Raw genomic sequence first — 25,666 nt, forward strand, 5'->3', positions numbered from 1 at the left:
CTGCTGGATCCCTTTCCCCTCCCCTGCCTCCCTGGAGTGGGCCCCGAGGCCCCATGTGGGCAGTGGCCCCCAGCTGAGCAGGCACAGGGAGTCGGCGCTCCAGGCCCTTCTGGCTCTGCAGGCCAGGAAACCCAGCCCCACGGCCAGGCCCCACAAGCAGGATGCTGCCTGGGGTTCTCCTCGGCGCCTACAGGGCCACAGGGCCACAGGGCAGGCCGTCCGCCAGAGGGTGTGCACACTGGACTCTGGCTGAACTCACGGTGGCCTAGAGGTGCATCAGTGACCGAGGCGGCTTCGAGAATGTTTGCTTTTAATAGATCAACAATGCTGCCCCGAAGGCACACAGGCAGGCGCGTGTACATATTTACAGTTCTTGGGGTCGTCTCCTTGGAAAACACAAGCACAACGACCGATCTTGCCTTCGTGGCCCTGCCCGCTGGCCAGGCCCCTCCGGTCATGGCACACATGGCACACATGGCACACATGGACGCCACGCGGGGCCTTGTTCTCCAGGGCCTGAATGACGAGTGGGTGGAAATGCCCGTTGTTTGAGTGACGGGTGGGAGGAGCCTCGCCCCAGGAGCAGGCAGGCCCCCAGCGCTCGCCCAGCCCCTGCAGACCCTTAGCTCCGACCCCGGGACCCAGGGGAGGGTGGTCGGGTCACTGGGGAACAGACCCCAGGCGTGAAACAAGCCAGGGGCGGCAACAGATTCGGTCCAGTTACCAGTCGGTCCAGTGGGAAAGACGAGAAACAAGAAAATGGACTTCACAGCCCACAGACCAAACCAACAAAAGACTAAATCGGCCTAGCTTTCCGGCTGGGCTTTTTTTTTCTCAAGCTGTTGTGTGGACGGAGCCTGACCGGGTGGTCCCGGCGGCTCGGGGTGGACGACCACGGACGGGCTCTAGCTGGTTGTGGCGCCAGAAGCTTCCTGGCCACGGTGAGGAGGGCCAAGCGTTTCCCCAAAGAAGAACACATCCTACTCCCCAAGGTTCGACCTCAGAAGGGCTCCAGCCGGCACACTCAGTCCAGGCAAGAGCGAGCTTCCTCACGCCAGCTGTGTGGCCTGTGGACCTGTGGAGAGTTGGATGCCCGGCCTGGGGACACGGGGCTCTTCAGACGCCCTTGACGTCCCCCCCCCCGACCGCGAGCCTGAGGCTCTTCTCGTTCCCATCAACAAAGGCTGACCTTGCAGACAAAGGGGGGGGCTCTGTGTTTGTGTGGCACAGGCTGGGCGGGAGCCGGGGCCTGCACGCGGCAAGGGCCCGGGGCACCCCCGTCACCTGCGGCCCGCGGGTGAGCCCAGCACCCCTGCCCTGCCCGGGGCCTGGGGACAGCTGTGCCGCTGCACTTCTCAAAGGCAAACCTGATGGTACTTCGTGGTTAGGGTTTGGTGCCTTTTAAGGCTTGGCCTACCCAGTGACAGGGTCTCGCCAGACTCCTTCCTGGGCACAGCACCTCTTGGGCACGGGGCCCTGGCGGTGGGGACGATGGTGGGGGAAGGTCTGCGTGGAGAGGGGCAGGAGGAGGAGCCTGAGGAACATGAGCTCCTCTTGGGGCCCCGATGTCCTCGTGTCTCACGAGACTTGGAGACGCCGTATCCTGCCACAGGGGTCTGTCACGTGTGTCTCTTCCAGAAAGTACTTCGCCTACTTGCCGGGTGGAGATCAGAGCACGCGGTGCCAGAGAAGGCGGTGGCGGGAGAGGAACGGGGTGCCGTCAGCGCGGCTCCAGACGAGGCGGGTGTTCCCAGCTCACGGCCGGAGGCCAGGAAGCGGCTGCCGAGACCGCGTCTTTGCAGGGCCCCCGGCTGGCCCGTCCCAGGCAGAAGCGTCTGTCTGTCTGACACCGAAAACTGCGCCGCCGGCCCTTCCCGGAGACGAGATCATTCAGGATTCCCTGAACAAGCAACCAAACAGGCGACCAGACCAACAGAAGAGGCGCACCGACCAGGCTGCTGAGGTGTGTGTGGAGCACGGAGCTCTTTGCTAACAAGGTAGAATACTCGTAACTGTAGTTCCCACGTCCTCTAGGACACGCTTCGTCCTCCAAACCCCGAGCTTCCCTGCAGGGCCGTCGCCGCATGAGGGGCAGGCCCGGAACCTAGGGCGGGGAGGTGGCCTTCCTCGGAGGCACAGCCGGGGCTACCACGATCTCGTCGGAGTCGTCAGAGCTGCCGTCGTCTGCGGGTCCCGGTCCCGAGGGAGAGGACGGCCCTGCAAGGAACCAGAGCGGGGTTGTCACCGCAGCTGCTCGGGGCCGGGGCGTGCCCCGGACACTTGGCACAGCACCTGCTCCCTGCCGGGCAGGAATGACCTTCGGCGTCAGCGTCACCCGGCCACAAACCACCTCAGCCTCCGAGCTCAGCTCTGGACACCCGGGCTGTTGCCAAAAGGCAAACACCCTCAAAAGGTGAGGCTGGCCGACAGCGAGCAAGCTGGAGCGCGACTGGGGGTCTCTGAGGGCCGCCCCCACCGCGGCGCCCCGAGCCCGCGGCCTGGGCGGGAGCTGCGACCCAGCGCTGGCGAGGCTGGTGGCCAGCTGCGTGTGTAAGAGCCCGCTTCCTGGTGGCACGCCCACCTGGGGAGACGGGCACGCGGCGCCCGGTGGCCCCTCCCCCACACTCTTCATGCACAGCAGCCTTCCAGAATCCCGTCTCTGCTGGAAGGGGGCGCCCGCTGCAGACAGCCTGCGCCCTGAGGGGCCTGAGGAGGGGCCAGAAGCGGGCGAGGGATGGGAGGGAGGCCCGCCCTCTGCCCGGTGAGGGGCAAGGGGACGGCCGGTCGCCAGTCGCCGGTCGGGGGGAAAGCGGGAAGGAAGCCAGGCTTGGCCGCACCGAGGCGTGTGACTGCACAGCTGGCCTCTAGCGCTTTCCAGAGAATATGAGAGGAGAGCCTCAGGACGCTCAAACATCCGTTTCCAAGGTTATCTTCAAAAACACGGTCACGATCGGACCAAACGGGGCCACACGGCCCTGCCGGGAACTGAGGGCGGTGTGTGCGGTAACGCCCCTTGGCAGGAGACGACACCGTCCTCAGGAGGAGGGGCCTTGGGGGGGCCGGGAGTCCTCGATGGCCCACCCGGCTCCGCGTCTTCCGGGGCATCCCGGTGCTGCTGCCCTTGGCTCTTGACACGCGGGGGCCTGTGGGGCACCAGAGTTCGACGTCCGCGAGCCCCGACAGCCCGGGCTGAGCAACTGCAAGGGACGCAGCCCGCTCTCCCATGTGGTGACTTCCCGGGCGGACACGGTGGCAAGCCCTTGGCTCCTCAGGACATTCTCCGAGACCCAGCCCCCTGAAGGCTGCATCGCCCCCACTCACCGCAGCGGGGCTGCAGGGCTGCTGGATTCCCCGGAGCCTCGTCCTCGGCCGCCGGCCCCTCCGCGGTCTCCCCGCCGCTCGCCTCACTGTCCTCTTGACCTGAAACGACACGCAGACCAGAAGTGCCGGCCCTGCACGCGGCCGGCGTGGGACACGGGCAGGACTCGTCCCCTCCCCCCGTCTTTCCACCCCAGCACCCGGGTTTTGGCTTCCTTTGCTGAGGTTTCCTGACATGAAGCCCCGCTCCCCGCCTGTCCTCAGACTCCATCTTTGTGACCTACGAGCTCGGGACGGGAAAGTTGCTGGAAACGTTCCCACGTGAGCGCCACGTGGTGACCGCGTACCGCCCTCACTAACAGGACCTCAAGACTGCGTTTCTTGGTCCAGTGACCGTCCCAAAGCTCCCAGCACCGCCTTCTTGCTCATCGGCAGCATCACAGTACGAGTGTGAGCAAGTCACAGCATAGGAAGGGGGAGGGGAGGCCGGAATCGCGGGGCCCGAAAGCAACGTCCAGGCTCTCGCCAGGTGTCCGCCTCACACGCGAGGAGACGGGCCCTGCCCGGGACCCCACGTCCGCCGCCGGGCAGAGCTGACTGGGCCTCACTGCTGGGGTGCGGCGACCCTGTCAGTCCCAGGGATGTCTGCACTGTCTGGGGGCCTTGATGAGGCCGAAAAGCAGACACACGCGAAGCTTTACTTAAAACCGACAAACAGGAAAAGCATTGGTCCAAAGGAGGGAAACCACCAGCTCCAGTTGGAGCCAAGGATAAAAACCAAAGACACGCGAGCCACGGAGCTCCAACTCTGTGGCCCGCAGGTGCCCGGAAGCCGCCGTCACTGACCCCGGGGCCGCCTCCAGAGGTCCAGGATCTCCCCGATGCAGCCTCCCTGCTGGTAGGCGGTCACAGTGGACAAGCCCCCACATGTGCCCACACACGCCACGCTTTCGGGCAGTGGCAGCTCTTTGCTGGAAGCTCAGAGGGCCGGGGAAATCGAAACTGAAGTGACGTTACCAGGAGAAGGGGCCGGGCAGGGTGGCGAGGAGAGCTGGCTGTGTGCGGCCGGAGCGGGCTGCCTCCTTCTGGGGGCTGCGGCGACGGCTCTCTGACCGGCGGCGCTGCAAGAGAGAGGCCAGCCGCTTGGACTTCACAGAACGCCCCCGTGGGCTGAGGCCCACGGCGGGGCTCACGGATGCGCGGGAGGCCGGCAGGGCTGGTGCACGGCCGGGGTCAGGGCCAGACGCCTTCCTTTCCCACTGTCTCCCATGCCTTTCCGTCCCAGCGGACACGGTCACCGGCCGTGATGGCCGCGCCGGGATGGACCCTGACCTGCGTGGAGCCCCCGGCCGTCCCCGTTCAGGGGGAACCAGAACCATGAGATTCGGGCTCCACCCGGCTCTCCTGTGGCAGAGAGGAACCAAAACCGAGACCGGAGAGGAAGGGCAGAGTGAGGAGGGGCAGGGAGCCTGAGCCCTGCAGCAGAACAGCCCCAGCCCCCTCCTGAGGGACACTCCCCCGCCTCGGTGCAGAACCCCCCCCCCGCCCCACAACAGCTGGGAGGGGCTGTGACTTTCTGCAGCCGGTGCCCCCGCAGGTCTGGCGCCACAGTGCCACTGAGAAGGAGAGAAGGGGCGCTGCCCTGGGAGGGTTCTGATGACGCCCGCGCCTTCCCGAATGCCGGGGTCACGTCACATTTTCTTCTAACAAGGACGATGCGTTAGGACGAGCCGACCAGCCTACAAAGTGGCGGGTACCGGAACCCCACGGTGTCTGGCCCCTTCTTCTGGTTTACCCCAGCCCGGGGGGGCCGTTCCGGGAAAGCCAGAACTCACGGGTTACCCCCACTGCACAGGCAGGAGGAACTCCTCACGGGGTGTTTCTGTTCGGGTGACAAACCAAGGTCCCAGCTCCTACACCCTGTGCCCGGGCACCACGGGCCGGCCACCCGGACGGGCAGCTCCCCACACCGTGTCTGCGGCCGGTGTTTCCCAGGGATACAGAACAGAGTTGGGCCCGCCGGTTGGACTTACCTGCGCCTGACCCGTGCCAGGTGCGCCCGGAGGACGGACTGGATGGCGGTGATGGCCTCCTCCTGTCCCGGGCTGCCCTGGGCCTGGACGGTGGGGCTGGGAACACGCGGTGACGGAGGGTCCTGCGGCAAAATGACAGTGAGCGTGGCAAGGGACCCCGCCTGGCCCTCAGAGAGCCAGGTGCGAGCACGGCCCCGTTCCGGGTGGCTCGTCTGGCTACTGTGTGCTTAGCACTTCCTGACTCTCAGACTCTGGAGATTCTTAAAACGGATGTCTTGTTTTCACAGAGTAAGAAGACGCTCATCTTTACCGCGTTAAGATTATACCCTAATCGTGAGATGGACGTGTACCTAGTACGTAGGCACCAGACGTTACATCCACCTGGGGCCTGCCTGGCCCGATGCGCCCCGCGACGGACAGTAAGGTGCAAGGTAGGACACCGCGACCAGAAGATGCCGTGCTGCCTCGGTGGGTGAGGCACCGGACGCGGAGACGGGGAGAGGGCGGCTAGCGGGCCGCCGTGTCCGGCCCCGGGGGTTACCTGTCTGGGCGGGCTGGGGGGTTCTGAAGCACACGCCTGGCTTGACTGGCTTGACAACAGCTTCACCCGCGCTAGATGTCCCCTGAACGCTGCCTGAAGCACCACGGCCGCCTGGCAGGGAACGGGGAGAGAGGGAAGTAGACGTTAATTCCCCTGCAAGGTGGCAGCTGCGGAGGAAGGGGGATCCGGGGGGGAAAAGCCCTAGCAGCAGAGAAGTGACTTCTCTCACTATCGCGTAACCACGGCCTCTCCGTCACTCGCCTGGCGTCTCCCCCAGGGAGCAACAGACCCATCGTCTGGGCAGAGAGAGGCACAGTCGCCCGATCCCGCGGGAAAGCACATCATCTGTTAGATGCTAATAAACTTAGCTGCCAGTGTGTGTGCATATTTTACAGTAGTTAGGTTTCCGTGCTGGGTAGTCTATACCACATGCTTTCCGTACACGTGTTCCAAGAGCGGGCAGGGCAGGGGCGCCTGGGTGGCTCTGTCGGTTGAGCGTCCGACTTCAGCTCAGCTCCTGAGACGGTGTGTAAGTTTGAGCCCCACGTCGGGCTCACTGCTGTCAGCACAGAGCCTGCTTGGGATCCTCTGTCCCCTTCTCTCTACCCCTCCCCCACCCGTGTTTTCGTTCTCTCTCAAAAACAAGCAAGCATGAAGAAAACACAAAATCAAGCAGGGTAGAGCACGATCTCACTGCTGCAAAGGAATTATTTATCCTTTGAACTTAAATAATTTCTTCAGACGCACATGTGGACGCCCTCCTGAGTTCTGCAGTCAGGGTCGTGGGTCTCGGGGGCAGCAGCCACCAGCCCTGGGTGAAAACGTCACGTCGTGACAAAGGATTTCGGCTTTCATGGCATTTTAGGGGAACAACACGCTTAGTACGTTGAGTCCTGACACATCGTGTGTTTAGACACCTAGAGGCTTCCAGAATCAGTCACACACAAAAAAAAACCCCAAACACCTTTGCTTTGTCCCTATGGAGGACAAGGTAAAGCAGACGTCCTGAACTTGGGGTTAAGAAACAGGCCCCACAGGGGCGCCTGGGTGGCGCAGTTGGTTAGGCGTCCGACTTCAGCCAGGTCACGATCTCGCGGTCCGTGAGTTCGAGCCCCGCGTCAGGCTCTGGGCTGATGGCTCAGAGCCTGGAGCCTGTTTCCGATTCTGTGTCTCCCTCTCTCTCTGTCCCTCCCCTGTTCATGCTCTGTCTCTCTCTGTCCCAAAAATAAGTAAACGTTGAAAAAAAAAAAAAAAAAAAGAAACAGGCCCCACAAAGGGCACCTGGGGGGGCTCAGTGGGTTAAGCGTCCGACTTCGACTCAGGTCATGATCTCGAGGTTCGTGAGTTTGAGCCCCGCAACGGGCTCTGTGCTGCCAGCTGGCAGCCTGGAGCCTGCTTCGGATTGTGTCTCCCTCTCTCTCTGCCCCTCCCCCACTTGCAATGACACTCTCTCTCTCTCTCAAAAGTAAACAAACATTAAAGAAAAAAAGACAGGCCCAACAAAGTGTGGTAAGGGGACCTTCATCAAGGCAAAATCAAACAGGCAAACGCACGTGTAGACCGACCCAGGGGGCTCGCCACACGTGGACAGCAGGGACCTAGGGCTCCTTACGGGCGACACGGGCTGAGGGTGGTGGCTGCTGACTTACGCCAACCACAGCTCGGCCGCACCGCACCTGCCTGGAGAGGCAAGGACGCTCGGGCCTGGGGCGGCACCGAAGACCGCAGCGGAGCACGACAGCACGGGCCGGCCGGCTGGTAGACGCGCTCCAGGGTCCCTGGAGGAGTCCCAAGCTCACCCATTCACCCACTTATTGCACAGATTTGCCGAATGCCTACCATATGGCAGGCCGCGTCCTGGGAACTACGGACATAGTGGCCCAAAGGCAGAGTCAGTCTTTGCCTCCGCGGAACCTCCACTGCAATGTGAGACAAGCAGTTTGCAAAGAAGTAAGCTATCAAAATATCAAACAGGGATAAAAGCCACAAGGAGAAATAAAGCAGGACACGAGGCCGGAGTGATGGCTGGCACGGGGTATTCAGAGAGGGTGTCAGTGAGGAGGTAATGTTTCGATATGGACCTGTGTAAAGCAAGGGGGCAAAACGTGCAAATATCTGGAGGAAGAGCCTTCTAGGCAGAGGGGCAGCAAGTACAAAGGCCCTGTGGCAGGAATATGCTGGTGTTTTCGAGGAGTGTTAAAGAAGCCTCCAGACTGGCTAGAGAAGAATGAGCAGGGCTGGAGGGGTCGCCAGGGCACTTGGCACGGAGGGTGTTCAGGCAGCGGCTTTGGAATTTGCTCCAAGTTGAGAGCAGGTCTCATGCGGCGGTGGGTGTTATTTAACACGTAAGACGTGTCACCCCGGAGGCTGCGTGGGGAACAGGCTGGTGGGGAAGGCGACAGCAGCAGCAAGGGGCCGTGCGGGTCTCAGACTCCGTCAGTCCCGGCACCTCCCAGCCCGCGTCCAGCCGCTCACACACACCTGCTCTCCCCCCGGGCAGGCTGTGCTCCTTCGCACACCCGTCTTCTGCCTGGAGCCCTTCCTCTCAGCCTGGGAGCCCCCACATTCCCCAGACCCCACGGCACACCTGGACACGAGCCCTAAACCACACCTGCCACCTTGACCTGCGACGACCCATCTGCTGTTTGAGTCAACAGCTTTTTTGAGTCCCGAGGGCCTGCCGGGTTGCCTGACTCTGAACTGATGACCGAGAAAAGTGTGTTGGAAGAAGGAATGATTGAATGAATGAATGAATGAATGAATTTGAAGGTGTGAAGCTACCCAAATAATTCATTTGATGTTGATACCACTTGGGGCTGGTCTGATTTCACGAAACCAAGTGCCTGTGATGCTTCCTGAGACATCCCACTGGGACTTTGCTCCGGTGCAGAAATACATATTTTGAAACGGATGAAATAAACTTTGCTTACCTCGTCCAGGACGGCCTTTTTTTTCTGGAATAAAGAGATAAATCATGAATTACCACAAGGATGAATTTGTTACAGTAGTATTCATTTCCTGATCCTGCCCCTGCCCCTGCCCCAGTCGCCATGGGTGAAAAAGCAGAGGCGGGGTACCAGGGCACTCCCCTCAGAGAGCCCCCTCCTTGCCACCCACACCCCAGGGGGCTCCGTGCGTCCCTGTTCCTCCTCCGCCTGGCTGACAGTGCTGAGGGGCCAGCAGCCATAACTAGACGGCCGGCTTTCTCAGGGCGGGTCACGGTTAAAGACGAGACACCTTGGTGTCGCCTGCGACTCTCGGCCAGCCCGTGGCAGCCGGCTCCGTGAGACAGCGTCTCACGAGCATCAACACGTGTGCGTGTCTTCGGCTCCAGGCGGGGAAGCTCCTCCCCACGGCTGGAGCTGTCTTGACACGGGTGCCCTCTCTGGGTGCTCACACGGGCTGGGCACTGCCTGCTGGAGAAATTACAAAGGGGACCCCGTCCACGGGTCTGGGTCACTGGCCCCCAAATCCAATCCGTCGTGAGAAGCATCCAGGGACTTGAGAAAAATCAGCTACACCCAAGACAGGCTGATCCAGAGTCAGCACAGATGAGACCCAAGAATATGTGTTTTTATAGCCCAGGTCCTTCCAGGGTGGGGACCCCAGGATGATACATGTGCCTGTGGTGGACCGTGGCCATCGTCGATAAAACGTACATTAACCAGCTCATTTTCAGTATTAATCAGAGTGCACAGCCCACAGCTGTTACAGAAAAGGATTTATCCCTTGACAGATGAAGGGAAATGGAGTATGAGGACCAGCAGAGTGGAGAGGGAGGGAGGGAGGGAGGGAGGAAGGAAGGAAGGAAGGAAGGAAGGAAGGAAGGAAGGAAGGAAGGAAGGAAGGAAGGAAGAAAGAAAGAAAGAAAGAAAGAAAGAAAGAAAGAAAGGGGGGAGGGAGGGAGGAAGGAAGGAAAAAAACACGTTTGATAACAGTAGTGGTCGAGACCGGCAAAGATAATCTCAAGCAGCAGGCGAGGACAGGAAAGTACTGGTGGGGACACGGGGCGGGGAGTGAGGACGTCTCACGTGAAGCCTGAAGAGAGCAAAGTGGAGGCGTGGGAATGTGCCGTGACACACGGAGAAGATGGAATCATGTTGCCCGCGGAAACGGCCTCTGACTCAGGAGACATGCCGGTCCGCGGCCGGCTGCAGGCCCTGGCCAGGGCAGCCTGCGGCTCACCCCAAAGGTCGCTGGGCACCTGGGTGGCTCGATGGGTTAAGTGTCAGACTCTTGATCTCGGGTCGTGATCTCACTGTTCGTGGGATCGAGCCCCACGTCGGGCTCTGCACTGACAGTGTGGAGCCTGCTGGGGATTCTCTCTCCCTCTGTCTCTGCCCCTTCCCTACTCTCTCTCAAAATGATAAACTTGAGAAAAAAGCTTAGCTGGGTGTGGGGCACAACCACACTGGCTGGGAGGGCTCCAGGCGAGTCCAGGGCCTTCCGGCTCACGGCCTCAGACACCCTCGAACCCCAGCGTGAGCCCGAGACGTGCAGACCAAGCGGACCCCAGAGGGAGGTCCCAGGACTCTGGTTTCCGACCAAGTGGCCTTTCAAATGCTTTGTACCTACATGTCGGTACGTGCATTTCCTTTTATTCTGAGTTCTTTCAAAGCAGAATCCTCAAGGAAGGAAGGATTTAACTCATGAGACTCGAAGCCCCAGCTCCTGGGTGGGGGGGGGGGGGCGAGCAGGGGGAGGAAGAAGCCAGTGCCTGGTGGGTGGGAGCAGGGAGCAAGGTGGACACGGCAGGTGCCTCGGAAACGGCGAGCTCCATCCGGTCTGGGGTGAGGAGGACCGGGAGCCTGCGACACCTCCTTGTGCCAGAAAGCGAGGGTGCGCCAGCAAGACCAGAGGCACGGACGGACGGACGGAGCCAGACGGAGCGCTCCCACTGACCGAACGTGGGACGGGCTGAACGCTACCAAGGTAACAGTAATCCCTCTTAGACGCAGTGATGCCGCCGCCCCGCAGAGCGTGGGGGGAGGGAGTCTGGCCGCCGGAGCCGCCACCACACAGTTCCCTGTCCTGCCATCAGTGCTTACCTAGTACTCGAGGGAGGACAGCAAAGCCTTGACCCTGCCTTTCCAGAAGGCCCCGGGGCTGTGCTCTGCGGACCAGCTGATCAGGAAAACTGCTTTACGGAAGAGTGCCGGCCACTAAGCAGGGGGGGATCTGAAGTCATCCCGCAACCGTGCGAAACGAAGGGCTGAGCTAAGGCGCGTAAGGCTGCTGGGGCCACCGGTGAAAGGCACGTCACGGGTTCATCAGCGGGGAAAGGCGTTTCTTTACAGCGGCAAACGCCGGCAGCCGCACCACCCAGTGCCTGCAGCTAGATGTGGCGGGACCGCCCGGGGTCACCTGTGGGAAGGGAGACCGTGTGCCCGGAACCACCTGGGGGGTGCTCTGGCCAAAAATGTTCAACCTGAAGCGAGTCAAGCCTGTGGACCTAACCTGCCCCTTCCAGGAGGTAGAGGGGACCGACAACAAGTGAAGGGGCATCCTGGGACACCTGGAGAGGTCTGAATATGCAGGCGACACCAGGTGACATCAGAGTCATGGCTGCGTCTCTGGGGCATCTGACGGCACGTGCTGCGGTCCGCTAGGACATGTCCTCGTGCTTACACGATGCAAGCCGGACCCTCGTAACGCCTGAGCCTCACGTCCACGTGGCGCTGGGGAGGAATGGTCGGAATAGAAAGGAAACGTGCCTACGTGTCGACTACGGGTGGGTCGGGTCGGTGGCAAGAATTCCTGGAATGCCCGGAAGTCTTCCAGCCCTTCTAAATGTCCTGTGAGTTTTCGTGATGAAAGTTTGGAAGAAACAGCAATTTAAAAAGCCCTCTTGGCAGCCTTCTGATATTCAGGCATGGAGGGGCCTCACCGGGGTTTGTTGGTTCCCTCGGGAGAAAGCGCCCTGCCGTGTTCTACAAAACCAAAAACCGGGGAGCTCTCTCGGGGCATGCCATGCGGCTGGCGCAAGGAGACGGCCCCCTCGTCCCAGGAGCTTAGGAGAGGGCCCCAGTCCCACCCCCCCCCCCACGGCCATGAGACAGCGCCATGAGACGGGGGCTCCCTGGGCCCCTCGCCCCACTCTCCCCAAGCACAAAGGCGCTCGGCAGATACACAGCCCCTGCCTCCCTCCTCCCTCCGGCTGGGAGGCAGGTTTTTCAGTCACAATAAAATGGCCCACAGCCCAAGCTGCTTCCTCCCAGGCGGCCGCAGAAAAGGGGCTCCTCTGGGGGTTTCAATTCCAGTTGCTTCCGAGATAGATCCGCTTCACTGTGGATCCCATGCTCCGGCCCGTGCTCAGAGGGACGGGCGGTGATTCCAGAATGCGGCCCCCCGTGTGCACCAGGTCACTTCCTTCCCCGCAGGACCCGCTCCCTCCACCGTGGGGCCAGGTGCTGGTGTCTCCCTCACCCCCGCGACATTGTCCTCAGCCGTATCCACGCTGTCCCTCCTGCACGTTCCCACATGCCAGCTGCATACAGCACAGAGACCGCGCATCGAAGGGGCCCCAGGGGCACAGACCACGGCAGGGCCTTCGTGGGCTCTCACCTGGTGTCTGTATACCCTCCACCGGCTCTGTAGGATCCTGGCTGCCGTGTCTCTTCGCCCCTCGGAGCAGGTGGAGGGGGGCCGGGAGAAGCCCTCCTCGCTTGTATCTGGCTCAGAGTCCTGCTGAGAGGGCCTGCTGGTGGGAAGGGAAGGTCGGGGTTCTTCCGGGGTCTGCAGGAAATTCAAGGTGCAAAGGATGATTAAGCCTGGCAGGGAGGACGGGGATCAGGTAAGGCGGCACGATACAGGCAAAGCTCGTCAGAACGGGCTTTCAGTTTAGAGGAAAAATCCGTAGCCACACGTCCAGCCTTGTGACATCTTTCATGTCTGCAGAAACGTGTTGCTAATAAATAGATTTCAGGTAGGTCTTCATCCACCTCCCTAAACCTGGGGCGGGGGCAGTGCTCCCCCGGGGAGCTCCCCTGGGAGGCGGCCCCTTCAACCTAGGCTGCACTCCCTGAGCTCAGTAACACGTGTGCGTGACCGCCAGGTTCACCGGCTTTTCCTTTCCTTGGTTTTCTGGCCTAAGACACTGACAGCAACGGGACTCTGATTAAAGGAAACCGATGTCTCGCTTGGTTTTGGAGATGAAAAGAATTGCTACTTTGATCATTGAAATAAACTTGGTATCTACCACACTGGAGGGTCCAGATTCATGGTCTGCAATAAAAATCAACATACTGGCCTGTTCTCACCGATGGAGACACCCGTGCTGGAGAATGCTCTCGCAGAGGCTGAAACTTAAAAGCTGAAACTGCCCTGGGTCCAAGGTGCCCGGCCCGCCGTGCAAGCACCAGTGCCCCCGAGCCCGTCGGCCACTGTCACCAGCGCCTCCCGGCTAGCCCGGGTCCTCCTGCTACCTCACCTCAGGGGGGCTTGTCTCCTTCCCCAGTCCTAACGCACCCCACATCTCTGCTCTTCTGGGGCCAGATAACATCTGTCATCGTGTGACCTGTCCGTGCCTGTGCTGCTTACACTTACCTCTGACCTCCAACCTGCCGTTTGCCTCACGCACCTTCGACACCTGGACATGTGTGACATTTGGTGGCAGGCACTTGGCCCCCCCCCCCCCGACCGCCCGCCCCGGGGTCAGGCCTGCTCTCTGTCTTAGCCTGAAGCTCACACTAAACACGCAGGGTTGGGGACAGGATGTCCTCACCAGATATCCCTCCTTCCCCTGTAGGGCCTCCTCATACTCCTCACCTGCTAACAGACAACCCTTCAGTGAATGTGAAATCTGGGAAGGACTTCACTCGTCAGCTCAGCTAAGACTCGGATGCTAGTTCAAAAAGTCACTTAACTGACGGTTAATTAGTTCAGAACTCTGGACTCAACACACACAATTTATGGGAATCAGCGGTGACAATAAAAGGGAATTGGATTGCCAACGTCGGAGCCAGGAAAATCCTGGGGACAGAGACAGCAGAACCGTCACGCGTCCGCCGAGAGCCCCACCATGCCCGGACAGGAAGCTGAGCCCAGCTGAGCCATACCTCTGGGGTCATTTCCACGGGGTCGTCTTTTTCTTCTCTCTTAATTTCTTCCAGTTCTTGAAACTTCTTGGTAAGTATTTGAATTTCCTCTCTAACGTGGGAGGGAAAAGACGCCATCTTACTGGTCACCGTGCTGACACGTGTCTGTGTGACAGCAGCGATGGCCGCCTGTGGAGCTGGCAAGGCCACCTGTCCCAGGGCGACATGGGGTCTCTGGCTACCACCCCTCCTACACCTCGGGCCGGTCGGGTGCACAGGACTGCGCTCTGCGGTCTGTGGGTCACCTAGATCTGGGGCCCAGAGAGGGCGGGGACAGAGGACGTCTGGGGCCAGCACCACTTCTGGACCATGGTAAGAGTTCTGAGGCCACGAGGGACAAATGGGCAGGAATTATGTGTGTGTTTGTTTGTTTTAATTTCTTTATTTCAGATGGGTTTAGGGCGGGGAATCCCAGGCAGGCTCTGAGCTGTCAGCACGGAGCCCGACGCGGGGCTCGAACTCACAAACCGCGAGAGCGTGACCTGAGCTGAAGTCAGACGCTCAGCCGACTGAGCCACCCTGGCGCCTCCTACTGGGGGCTTTTAACAAACAATGTGAGTGGAGGAAAATACGATGTGTGCCTTCACTGCAGGCGTCTGAGGCCAAGCAAGAACACCTCTTGCCCGTGCCTGCCCTTTCCGGGTTCCTTTGATCCCGCCTAGTCAGTTCTCCTGCAAAATATTTTCATTCGTTCCAGTAGTTTGTGTCTGACTTACTATTCTGAGTGCTAGGTATTTCTGCTCAGGGTTCTCACCTACGTTTGGGGGGGCATTTTTTTTTTAATTTTTTTTCAACGTTTATTTATTTTTGGGACAGAGAGAGACAGAGCATGAACAGGGGAGGGGCAGAGAGAGAGGGAGGCACAGAATCGGAAACAGGCTCCAGGCTCCGAGCGGGCAGCCCAGAGCCCGACGCGGGGCTCGAACTCACGGACCGCGAGATCGTGACCTGGCTGAAGTCGGACGCCTAACCGACTGCGCCACCCAGGAGCCCCAAGGGGGGGCATTTTTTATTGAGGTGAATTTCGTACAACATAAAATTCACTGTGGCCAAGTCTGCGATGAGGCGGGTTTGAGCACATCCGCAGCATGGTGCCGCCGCGCTAAGAATGCTCCCACCACCCGCGCCCGTCGGCAGCCCCTTCCCGCACCCCCGTCCCCCAGCCCCTCTCCCTGTATTTGGAATCCTACACCAGGGGGCCTTCCTGTCTGCTTCCTCCACGTGCCACGAGGTTCGTCCCTGCTGTCACACGTGTCAGAACCTACTCCTTTGTATTCTTTCCTACAAACGTACTCGTTTCCTATCTATTCCTCAGAGACGGGCTTTGGGGCTGTTTCCACTTTCTGGGGACTGTGAGTAGTGACCCTGAAGGAGCAGGAGGCTCCGTCCTGGGAGTCCTGATGGGGTGACCCCCCACGGTGGCCGCACCGCAGTGAAAGGTGCGTGCCGAGGACCGGGCGTCACGCCAGGGAGGCAGACGCCGGCCTGATCGCGAAGAGCCCTTCCCCCAGAGTCAGGATTTTTACTCCAAAGGAAAGAGAGCCGCTGCAAGATGTCAGGGCGCGGGGTGTGGGGATCGGGCTGGGGTTGTATGAGAGCCACTCCGAGAGCTGCGCTGAGGAAAGGCGGGAAACGCTTGGAGTCGTGCGACCTCCACAGCCTCTGCCTCTTGTGCACTCACCGCAGAGCCTCCTCTCTTCCTCTTCTCTCCTCCTCCCCTTCCCTCACGCCCTCCAGCTCCTTCTGCAAGGTGGCGTTTGTCTGTAGCAGCTGTCTCACTTCCAAACTGAACACACAGAAGAAGAGACGTTTCAGCGTCACAGGAACACCGATCCTCACCCAGCAGGAAGGGCTTTCAGAAAACATCGCGCAGCCTGACCTCCGTCCCCGTGACGGTGGATGGACGGCAGGGGCACTCGCTCATAGCTACACAGAGCCAGGAACAGACCCGAGAGGCCCGCCGGCCCGGTGGTGGTTCATCCAGGTATTTACTGGGCGCCTGCTATGTGCCAGCGGCTGTTAGGTGCCCGGGATACCGAAGTGAGCACCATCACACGAGCCGCGGGCCTCGCTGTCTCGTGGAGACGGGCGTTATCCCAGCAGTCACCCAATCGGGTATGTCACCCCTCTCTGAGAGGACTGCTGAGGGTCCTGCCCGTGCCACACGGGGCTGCTGCCTGAGCTGGGGCCCTGAGGACGAGGGGGGTTACCCCGTCACCTCCAACGAAACTGCTGCCCGATGGGCTTTCCTGGGCACCACAGGTGGCACGTGGCTCCGAGACAAGACCTCTGTCTGATCTCAGCTCCACTGGTTCCAAGGTTCGTTTAATCTCCACAGGCATCCGAGACACCCTGACTGTTTAGCAGAGCCTCTGTCACATAGTAAGGGCTCAGCAAGCGGAAGCTATTATCATGCCGTGTGACGGCTGAAGAGAAAATCGCAGATGTTATTTATCTTTCAAAATGACTAGCCCCATTTTTGAAACCTCTCATGAAACACTAATTTTTACAAAGGACCTGCCAATTGGCATAGATGCGCCTGGATTGGAGGAGAACAAGGGGAGTGTGAAGGGGTTTTCCTCTGCCATAAACAGGCACCAGAGAACTTAGTCAGCTTAGGGAGGCCTTCTCAGACCTAAACATGCCCACGATCACCAGGGGGCGTCGTTAGACACAGAGTCAGATTCAGGAGATCTGGGTCTGACAAGGTTTTGCGTCTCCAACCAGCCCCCAGGTGGGTGGGGCTGAGTGCCGCATCCCTAACCAGCTCCCAGGTGGGCGGGGCGAGGTTCTACATCTCTAACCAGCTCCCGGGTGGGCGGGGCCAAGTGCTGCATCTCTAACCAGCTTCCCAGGTGGGCGGGGCCAAGGTTCTGCATCGCTAACCAGCTCCCAGGTGATGCTGAGGCTGCTGGTTGCCCAGGCCACACTCTGAGAGATAACCCTCACCTCAGAAGATGCATGGGTTTGGCTTACTCGTAACACAACTTTGACCAGAGAAGCCACTAGCGGACAGCGGAGAAGACAGGAACATTTTTAGGAGGCTACAACTCAAGACACTAGAGAACCAACAGCGAATAAGCAAACTCTGCAGGCTTTTCCTTTCAAACTCTCAGGGTCACACTGAACGCTTCACAGCATGTCTGTCTTACTTGGTACTTAGACGAGATCCCTTAAACATACTGATTCTAAACCTTAAAGAAAATCTAACTGATGGCCTATCTACCTCACAAATCAATGAAGGTAGATTATTCTCTAGTGAAGAATTTGGGAACGGCTCTGGAATGGAGTCAAGAGATTTGAACGACACCTCCCCTTCTTTCAATAACGTGATGTGGTCAATTGCTACCTTGTTTTTACCACTGAAGTGGCTCTTCTCTCACAAACAAGATACAGGACTTTTCAAGCACATGAAACCAGGCCAGCAGTTACTACGAGGAGCTGAGCGTGTCTCCCGAGTGCGCCAGGATGGCTGGACTCCCGCCGCGACCCTTTCCAGGGCGGAAGGTGCTGGCCGAGCCTTGCAACCTACTCTTTCTCCTGAAGCTGCATCTGCAGCGCGTCCCGCTCGCCTCTCAGGCTCTGCACCGTCCCCCGAAGACGCTCGCTGTCCTGGTGCCGGTCACATCTCGGCTGCCGGGGCACGGTGGAGCTGGACGCAGACTGCACCGGGGCGCTTGACTTGACCTCTTCTGAAGCCTGTGATGTGGGGCTTTCCATCGAACTTATTTGCTGGGGGCAACAAAGGCATTTGTTAGAAGTTCTTTCTCATTTTCCTTTGCGGTTGTGAAACCCAAGGAAGACCGTGACCAACGGAAACTGGTCCCAGCGCGGGTGTGGGCCAAGCTCTGCGTGTGACCTCACAAGCCGGGATCGCACCATGTCACTGGAGCCCGGCGGGGAGGTGAAGAGCACCCTGCCCGCAGAGCCCGGCCTGGCACGGTGGGGGCAAGGCGCCGTTAACAAGATGGAACGGAGGGCACGTGGGAGGCGAGCTCATACGCTTTTCTTTGGGCTCATGGACCCTACCATTTCTTTAGGATTTCTGGAATTTTCAGCCTCTGTGCTTTTAATCTCACGTGATAGCCCGCTTTTGCAAGCTGAGAGGGACTGACTAAGCGGCTCCAGCTCCCCGGTGATGGTGGGTGTTTCAGCCGAGAAAGCACCACCCCCTGAGGTTCCACACCACCTCTGGGTGACCACCTTTCCTAACAAGCTTTCTTCTCAAAATACCCACAGTGCATAAAAACTCAGGTTTTCTGCTGTGTAGATCTGTAGTTACTTGATGCTTCCTTCTAGGTTTACTCCGGTCAGCCAAACCAGGGGACAGCTCTCACCGTTTCACCAGGCCAGTCAGCAGACGCGGGCCCTTCTGACCCACTCCAAACAAGCGGACTGAGTACTGACCAGAGGAGTGAAATCAAATCTGCAAACCCACGGCAGGTATGAGGAAGGATTAATCTCCCCAACTTTCTGATGCTAAACAAAGTTTTCCGACTCAAGTATTCAGGCCGCCTGGTTTCTGGAAGGCCCTAGGACCACCTGCCTCCATCCCTGGTCACACAAGGAGTCCAAAACCGTGGGCCATGTGACCGTGGCTTGGCCACCTGTGACACCAGGGACAGGAACGACACGACCCGTGGGTCTCGTCCGGACCTGCACGGAGTCTGCTCATTCCCATCTGCGTCGCGTGCCATGCGGGGGACAGCCACCATGCATGTGCTGAGAGCATTCTGTGAGCCAAGGGCTCATCTGCGTCCCCACTTTATAGGGCGCCGGCTTCTCCTGGCGGTCGGGCGGGTCAAGGACGGGCAGCTGAGAGGCGCACCACTCACTTTTTCCAGCTCCGCGATCCGTCTCAGCAGCCGGGGCTTACTCCACTCCGTGTAACCTGATGGAAGCAATGGTTTTAAGAGGTGAACTTGGCACAGCCATCCCGATGGCCCCGTCAGCCCCGACCGCCCACCTCTAGCACAGCCTGTGAGTGTCCCCTTCCGCCGCGCGGCGCCTGGCAGATTCGTGCAGGAAGGGTGCCTCCCAGTGAGGGAGTCCGTGCCCACACTGTGGAGCTGGCCATGCCGAGGGCCTCCTAAGACCTCAGTGTGACATCCACACCTGATCGTGCGTGCCGGTCCGAGACAGAACTTCTCAAGGCCACACACGAGTCCGCGCTGTATCCTCCGCCTTCCTCCCTCCTCCCGGCACTTCCTTCCCTGGCGCTCTGCGCTCCGTCACCGCCACCGCTCACCCTCTGCACCCTGCTGCGTCGTACCAGGGGCTGGACCGCAGGCCCTCCTCTGCTCTCCTCACTCACTGGGTGTGCTCAGACCCAGCCCGGCCCTCTGCTGGCTGTTGCCCCCCATGTGGGCATCTCCTGCTGAGGCCTCTGCCCTGAACTCCCGGATGCACCCACCTCCACTTGGACACCTTTTGCGCACCGCAGACTTGACACGTCCCCATCCCCAGACCTGCTCCTCTCTCCGTCACCTCCACCTACAGGGACACCCTGTCCTTCCAGCAGCTCAGATAAGAGCTTTGGAAGCCAGCTCCTCCCTTCTCTGAGGCATCCGGAACCTGGCCACCTGCCACCCCTGTGGTGCCCGGGGTCGCCAGCAGCCCCCATGGGGACGCCACAGAAGCCCTGGTCTTCCCACCCTCTCTTCTGCACACGGTCCATTCAGCACTCCTCACCTCTGCCCCAGCCCCCAGGGCCCGGGTGTGGCCTTCACAGCCTGGCCCCACGACTTCCTTCCGCCATCATCGCCACCACCCTCCCACTGCCTACGTATGCTGGGCACACTGGCCGTGGGCATGGCTGTCCCCGAAGACCCTACTCGCAGGTGCACGCCACTGCCCCCGACACCTGCTGTCCTTCCTATTTCGCTCCGTGGCACTTCCTGCCACCAGACCCATGACTGACCTGCTGGCTTCTCCCTCCCAGTACGATGTGGCCTCCACGAGGGATGTCTGCTTTTGTCTAGTGCCCTCCCCAACTACCTGCAAGGGTGCTTGGCTCACAGCAGGTGCTCCTTAGATCTCGGAGTCAATTTTGGTGTTGCCCAGCAGTACGCATCTGCATTTCTGGCAACTGAAATAGGGGCGTGGGGTTGCCAGATTCTCCCGCGTTTTGCCACCTGCGTCCTTCCTCAAAGAACCCGAGACACGGCCTCTCCTCGAGCGCCCCTCCGCGGGTGGCTCCCGGGCCAGTACCCTTCGTGGTGGAGACGGTGGGGGAGTTGCTCAGCACACGGTCCAGGTCTTCCTTCAGGCTTTGGTTCTCCTCCGTGAGCTCCTGGACGCTCCGGGACAAGCTCAGGAGGGCGCTGCTCACTTTCTTCGGCCTCTTGACGCTCAGTCTCTTCTCCCCCGGAGTCCTGGGAACAGCAAAGCCAAGGGCTAGGTTTGGGTTTCTAAACCCGCTGGATAAATGCCTTCAAGGGGGGCAGCCACACGGCACCTGTGGGTGCCTGTCTGTGGCTCAGAGTGCTCTCTGCAGATATCTGCAGTGGAACAGGGAACCCTGACACTTAACTACAAGGAAGCAAAGTGCTGTCCCCCAAACAGAAATCTGTGCTCATCCATCAACCTGCAGAACAAAACACTGTATTCGATACTAGTAATATATTTTAAATCGTATCACGAAAACGTTTGTGGGAACTCACGTTCTCTCTCGTTACGTAAATAGCCGTACAATAGCTTGATTTGCCTCTTATCCTACAGAGTCTAAAATACAGTCGGTCCTCATTGTTCAGATTCTGTATTTGCAAATTTGCATTCTTGCTCACACTTAACGTGTGACCCCTTCACAGTACAGGGCCACGGGCTGGGTGGTGGACAGCCTGAGGGCCAAGTTCCCGGGGGTGGGGGGCAGGAGTGGGGAGGCAGGGGCGGGGGGGCGGTGGCTGGGGGGGGGCAGGCACCCGGCTTGGCTCTCACTGCCACCCTCGGGCTGTCCACAGGCGGCACCTTCACAGCCTGTTGAGTACATGCTTTTCACACCTGGGTGCTTTCGTTGGTGAGTTCAGGGTTTAAAGCAGTCCCCTTCACAGCGCTCAGGGGCTGCCCCATGTTCCTGCCGGGGCTCAGGAGAAGGCTGCGATGGGCCTCGAGGAAGCCCGTGTGTGAGGTGCTGGCTGACACGTGAATGCACAGACACGCTAGCGGAAACAGGCTGTGTGCTGACCAGTGGGTGACGGTCCTGCGGCCCAAGGCACCTGCTGCAGGAGCCTACGCGGCACGCGCCCCGGGGGCGATGGCTTAGCAGATGCGCCCATTCCGTGTGTGCGGACGCTTTACGGGGCACGCCTGCTTCAAAGAGCAAAGCAGCGGCTGTCCTGTACGGAGAAAGTCTGCCAGCCCCGAAAAGAAGGAAGGGAAGGCCGTGCCTGGCTCAGGGCGAATGCCTGGTTTGAGTTCGCAGCTCAGTGCCGAGGCAGTGACATGACCAAATCTGTGAAAAGGGAATCTTCGAGACGGGGAACCCCTGATGTCTCTAATAAACTTCTTGGGGGGAGATAGACTTGTACTTGGCATTAAACGCCTTCTTAATAAGGAAGTCCTGCTTGGAACAACAGCGCTTTCTAATTCTAAGCTGAAGGCTTTTACATAGCAGGAATTAAGGACTCAGAGCATGGGGAGGTGAACATGCGGTTAGGAGCCAGCACGTGGCTGTGCGTCACCGTCCCAGATGGAAACCGTTAACAGACTGATGCAGGTGCGTGCACTGCTCCAAAGAGAAGGGCAGTGCACGCGGTTCCCGCGTCATGTCTGCGCTACTTTCGGGACCAAACGTGAAACACGGTTCCCGAGGAGATGATCATACTTCTTTCCCGTGGTCTCGGAGCTCGCCAAGAGAGTCTGGAGACGATGAATCTGCAAACGCCAAATTAAAATACGTTACGGCACAAAACGAGCACGAAGGAGAACGTGCTCTGAAAAAGTTGTGATCGGGTTCCTGGTTTCTGCCTAAGTTGCTGGGATTCACGTTCAAGCTGAGACGGAACGGAAGCGCAGGGTGCCAGGCGTGGCCGGCGACCGCCCAGGTCACTGACTTCCCCTCCCCGAAGGGCACGCACCTCCTCGTAGTACGTCTCCATGGCGATTCTCATCTCCTCCAAGTTAGTGGTCTTCATATCAGTCTGCAGTTTGCTAGAAACCCAGTTCACAGTTAGTAGGGCAGCGCCGGCCCCCCCGGGGCAGAGCAAGGGCAAGAGCGCTTCCCAGGACGTCAGCGGAAGAAGGGCTTGGCAGAAGAGAAGCGGGCTGGGCGGAGACCCACGGAGAGTCCTCGCAGCCATGGGCCCCCTTCTGTGCAGAAGCAGACTCCCTAAAGCTCTTCCTCACTAACGGGGGGGCTGTCGTGGAAGAAGCGGGGTACCCGTGAAGCCTGGGGCGAGGACAGCCGCCTCTGGGGGCGGTGGGAGGCTCCTTCTGTGAGGAAGGAGCGCCACCCCTGACCCGTATTGCCAGCACCCCCCACTCAGCATCCAACAGACTTCAGATAAAAAGCTCTAGCAAATCAAGGTGCGGAGTTCAGGGTGCCGAAATACAGAAGAAATCAGCAAATAATACAGATTTTTACAGGGGACGATTTCAGCAGAGGAACAGAGAAGGGACGCAGGGAGAGAAAGCGGAAGGGGACTCGGGCGCCTCCAGGCAGGACTCTGCTCCGCACGGCACCACCGGGACCACACGGGACCAGGGCAGGCCGCTGCGGTGCCAGCGCCCACGGACCCACAGGGAGATGGCACGCGGTCCACACCAGACCGAGGACAGAGAGCAGGGCTCAGATGCAACGGGAACAGGAAAAGATGAAAGGGAGACGCTGTTCGGGTGATGTTTGAAGAGGCAGTGAACACTTCCTTTCATAGTTTTGGGACAAGGGACGTGGGACGGAGGGTGGCGGGTGGGGACTGGGGGTGCAGTCCCAGCAGACAGAGCAGACACCGCTGCCGGGCACGAGGGGAGGCGAGCGGGCACGCGGGCTGGCCGCAGGCGGCCTCGCCAGGGCCCGGCCGCGGAGACCCTGCGGAGCCCGCTCCCCCCCCGGCCCACCCCCCCCCCGCCCGCCCGCGCGTGCCCGTACTTGATCGTGTTGTCCTTCTCCTTGCACTGCTGCTCCAGCCTCAGAATCCTCTGCTTTAGCCCGTTAACGACCTGCCAGTCGAACACGCGCACATCAAGTCGACTGCTTCCGCAGTCCACGAGCTGCCCCTCCCTCCTGTCCCCAGGCTGGGCTAGGCGTCCCCTGCCCGCTGATCCTGCCCCACTTGGTCGCCGGCTTCTCCCGTAGTCCCTAGGCGCGGCAAAGAAAGGGCCCGACTGTCCGGCTCTCGGCGCAGGGCGGGGCGGGGGCAGGGCGGGGCAGGTGCAGAGCCTCCCCCCCCCCCGCCACGTTCCACACTCGGAACACACGGATGCACCGCCATCACCAGATTCAAAGGACAACTGTGTCCACGGTATCCCCTTGGGAGCGAGCAGAGCTGACCCCCCACGACCCTGAGCTTCACTCTGGGGCACGGAAGACCGCGTGCGTCTCGTTGTTCCTTCTCTCTGCCAACCCGTCACTGTGGGGGACAGCACCCTTGCGCTCCTGAAAGAATATCCCCTTCTTTCCTTCTGGCTACCCAAACACCTTCCCAGTTGGATTTTAAACTAATTTTCAATTACGTTCGGTAATACATGAATACATCTTCTTGAGGGAAAATGAGAACATATATCAGACTACGGCCCTTGACCTTAACCCCCCTCACCTAATACTGTCATCAAGCGAATTTGTGTCCCCTAGACCTTGTGTCGTGCATGTGCACCCACTGACATTACAGCATCCTACCGCACAGGCGGCCACGTGGTTTTCTCATGCCACGAATGGTCCTGCTGGACCATCCCTGTGGGGCCGCACCCCTACGTGACTCCTGCCCGGTACAGTCAGACGGTGTGGACACCCATTCCTCGATCGATGAGGCTTAAATTGCTATTTACGATCAAGACTTCAGTAGAAATCATCCTTCTTATGCACACGTGCAGACGTTTCTTGAAGGGCGATGCTCACCAGCCCAGTGCTCACCAGCAGTGCTCACCGGCACCTTGCTCACCAGCACAGCGTTCAGTCACAGGACACGGCAACTCCGAAGGGCGATTTGGCAGCGGGTGTTAAGGTGGAAACTGCACACACCCAAGGATCTAGAATTTCTACTTTCAATCAACTTTAATTTTAAAAAAGCCGGGGCGCCGGGGTTGGCTCAGTCAGTGGAGCGTCGGACTCTCGACATCCGCTCTGGTCGTGATTCCGAGGTCGTGGGATGGAGCCCGGGGTTGGGCTCTGTGCTCAGCACAGAGCCTGCTTGGGATTCTCTCTCTCTGTCTCTCTCTCTCTGCTCCTCCCCCACTCACGCTCTCTCTCAAAAAGACCCAGAAAACCCGCAGCATCAGAACAGAAATGCAGAGCCCTTTCTCTAAAAGTATGCATTATTTACAAAATTCTAAATCCTCAACCTTGCAGCCATTTCTGGACATAGCTGTACTCATTTATATTCTTAAAATTTTTTTTCTTCTGAAAATGTTTCCATGTGGCATCATTCAAATTGTAATGGTTTCTCCTCAATGTTCCCCCCCAAATCGGGCAGCTATAAATTTCCTTGTGTAAAAGGCTTTGTATACTGGAGTTTTTCCCTGAGACACAGCCCGAAAGAGAGCAGTACCGGGCAAACGGAAAGCACAACTTCACGGCCATTCCTCTGCTCGGTCACGCCAACCTAAAACACGGTGTCTCAGCTCTGAGCGTGCCCGGTGTTCTCAGTCCTGCTGACGCTGGTTTTGATCATTTGTGTTTACTCTGCTGGTTTAAGGCGTGAGGTTTTACTCAGGGTAGCTTAAGACGTCTTTTCTCCAATATTAACTACCGGAGGAACAGTGGGGACCAAGGCATGGTACTTGTGGATTCACTATAAACCCAACCTGGGCAAATCTCTCTCTCTTAAAAAAAAAAAAAAAAAAAAAAATTTTTAATCTTTATTTATTTTTGAGAGAGAGACAGAGAGTGAGTGGGGAGGGGCAGAGAGAGAGGGAAACACAGAATCTGAAGCAGGATCCAGGCTCCGAGCTGTCAGCATAGAGCCCGACACGGGGCTCAAACCCACAAACTGCGAGATCATGACCTGAGCCGAAGTCGGATGCTTAACCGACTGAGCCACCCTGGCGCACCATGGCCAAATCTCTTAAGCTCAGTTTCCTGAGTTTCAAAGTGGGGATCGAGGGGCACCTGGGCGGCTCCGTCGGTTAACCGTCTGACTTTGGTTCCGATCACGGTCTCGTGGTTCATGGGTTCCAGCCCTGTATTGGGGTCTCTGCTGTCAGCACAGCGCCTGCTTTGGATCCTCTGTCTCCCTCTCTCTCTGCCCCTCTCCCGCTCACACTCTGTCTCGCCTTCTCTCAAAAATAAGTAAACGTTAAAAACAATTTTTTTAAAATAGGGACTGAGTCCCTATCACAAAATCCAATGAGATCATGCTCAACTGTTCGCTGTCTAGGAGTTGCTATTAAGCTGAAAACGATTTTCTCGTGGAAACACTCCGATCTGTGCTCACGCCCTGAAAGTACTTCCTTCGTGCGTCCTGGGAACGGGGCCGGTGTTAACCGCCTATACGGAGCCGACTGCACGCTTTCCGTACAGGTCCGCA

The 25,666-nt window shown here is 59.2% G+C and overlaps 1 protein-coding gene and 1 long non-coding RNA gene across 4 annotated transcripts in view; one reads left to right on the forward strand and one right to left on the reverse strand.

Annotated features, from left to right (window-relative positions):
- LOC111556243 overlaps positions 1-25,666 on the forward strand; it is a 58,347-nt gene that overhangs the window by 16,847 nt on the left and 15,834 nt on the right. For 2 of the 3 annotated variants that reach the window (XR_006590871.1, XR_006590865.1), the window contains exons 2-3: positions 5,639-5,782; positions 18,288-18,431. This is a non-coding gene — a long non-coding RNA (uncharacterized LOC111556243). The remainder of the gene's footprint in view (positions 1-5,638; positions 5,783-18,287; positions 18,432-25,666) is intronic. The other variant, XR_006590867.1, reaches the window with a different exon arrangement.
- IQCE (IQ motif containing E) overlaps positions 294-25,666 on the reverse strand; it is a 42,713-nt gene continuing 17,340 nt past the window's right edge. Inside the window, 15 exon segments of the mRNA XM_023246896.2 lie at positions 294-2,217; positions 3,322-3,420; positions 4,336-4,439; positions 5,352-5,473; positions 5,893-6,003; positions 8,823-8,846; positions 12,457-12,627; positions 13,950-14,040; positions 15,670-15,774; positions 17,521-17,720; positions 18,824-18,879; positions 20,199-20,362; positions 21,811-21,860; positions 22,064-22,136; positions 23,074-23,144. Coding sequence (XP_023102664.2) covers positions 2,105-2,217; positions 3,322-3,420; positions 4,336-4,439; positions 5,352-5,473; positions 5,893-6,003; positions 8,823-8,846; positions 12,457-12,627; positions 13,950-14,040; positions 15,670-15,774; positions 17,521-17,720; positions 18,824-18,879; positions 20,199-20,362; positions 21,811-21,860; positions 22,064-22,136; positions 23,074-23,144 — 1,554 coding nt within the window. The 3' untranslated portion in view covers positions 294-2,104.

This window comes from Felis catus, chromosome E3 (assembly GCF_018350175.1).
Source record: "Felis catus isolate Fca126 chromosome E3, F.catus_Fca126_mat1.0, whole genome shotgun sequence".
Classification (NCBI taxonomy): Eukaryota; Metazoa; Chordata; class Mammalia; order Carnivora; family Felidae; genus Felis; species Felis catus.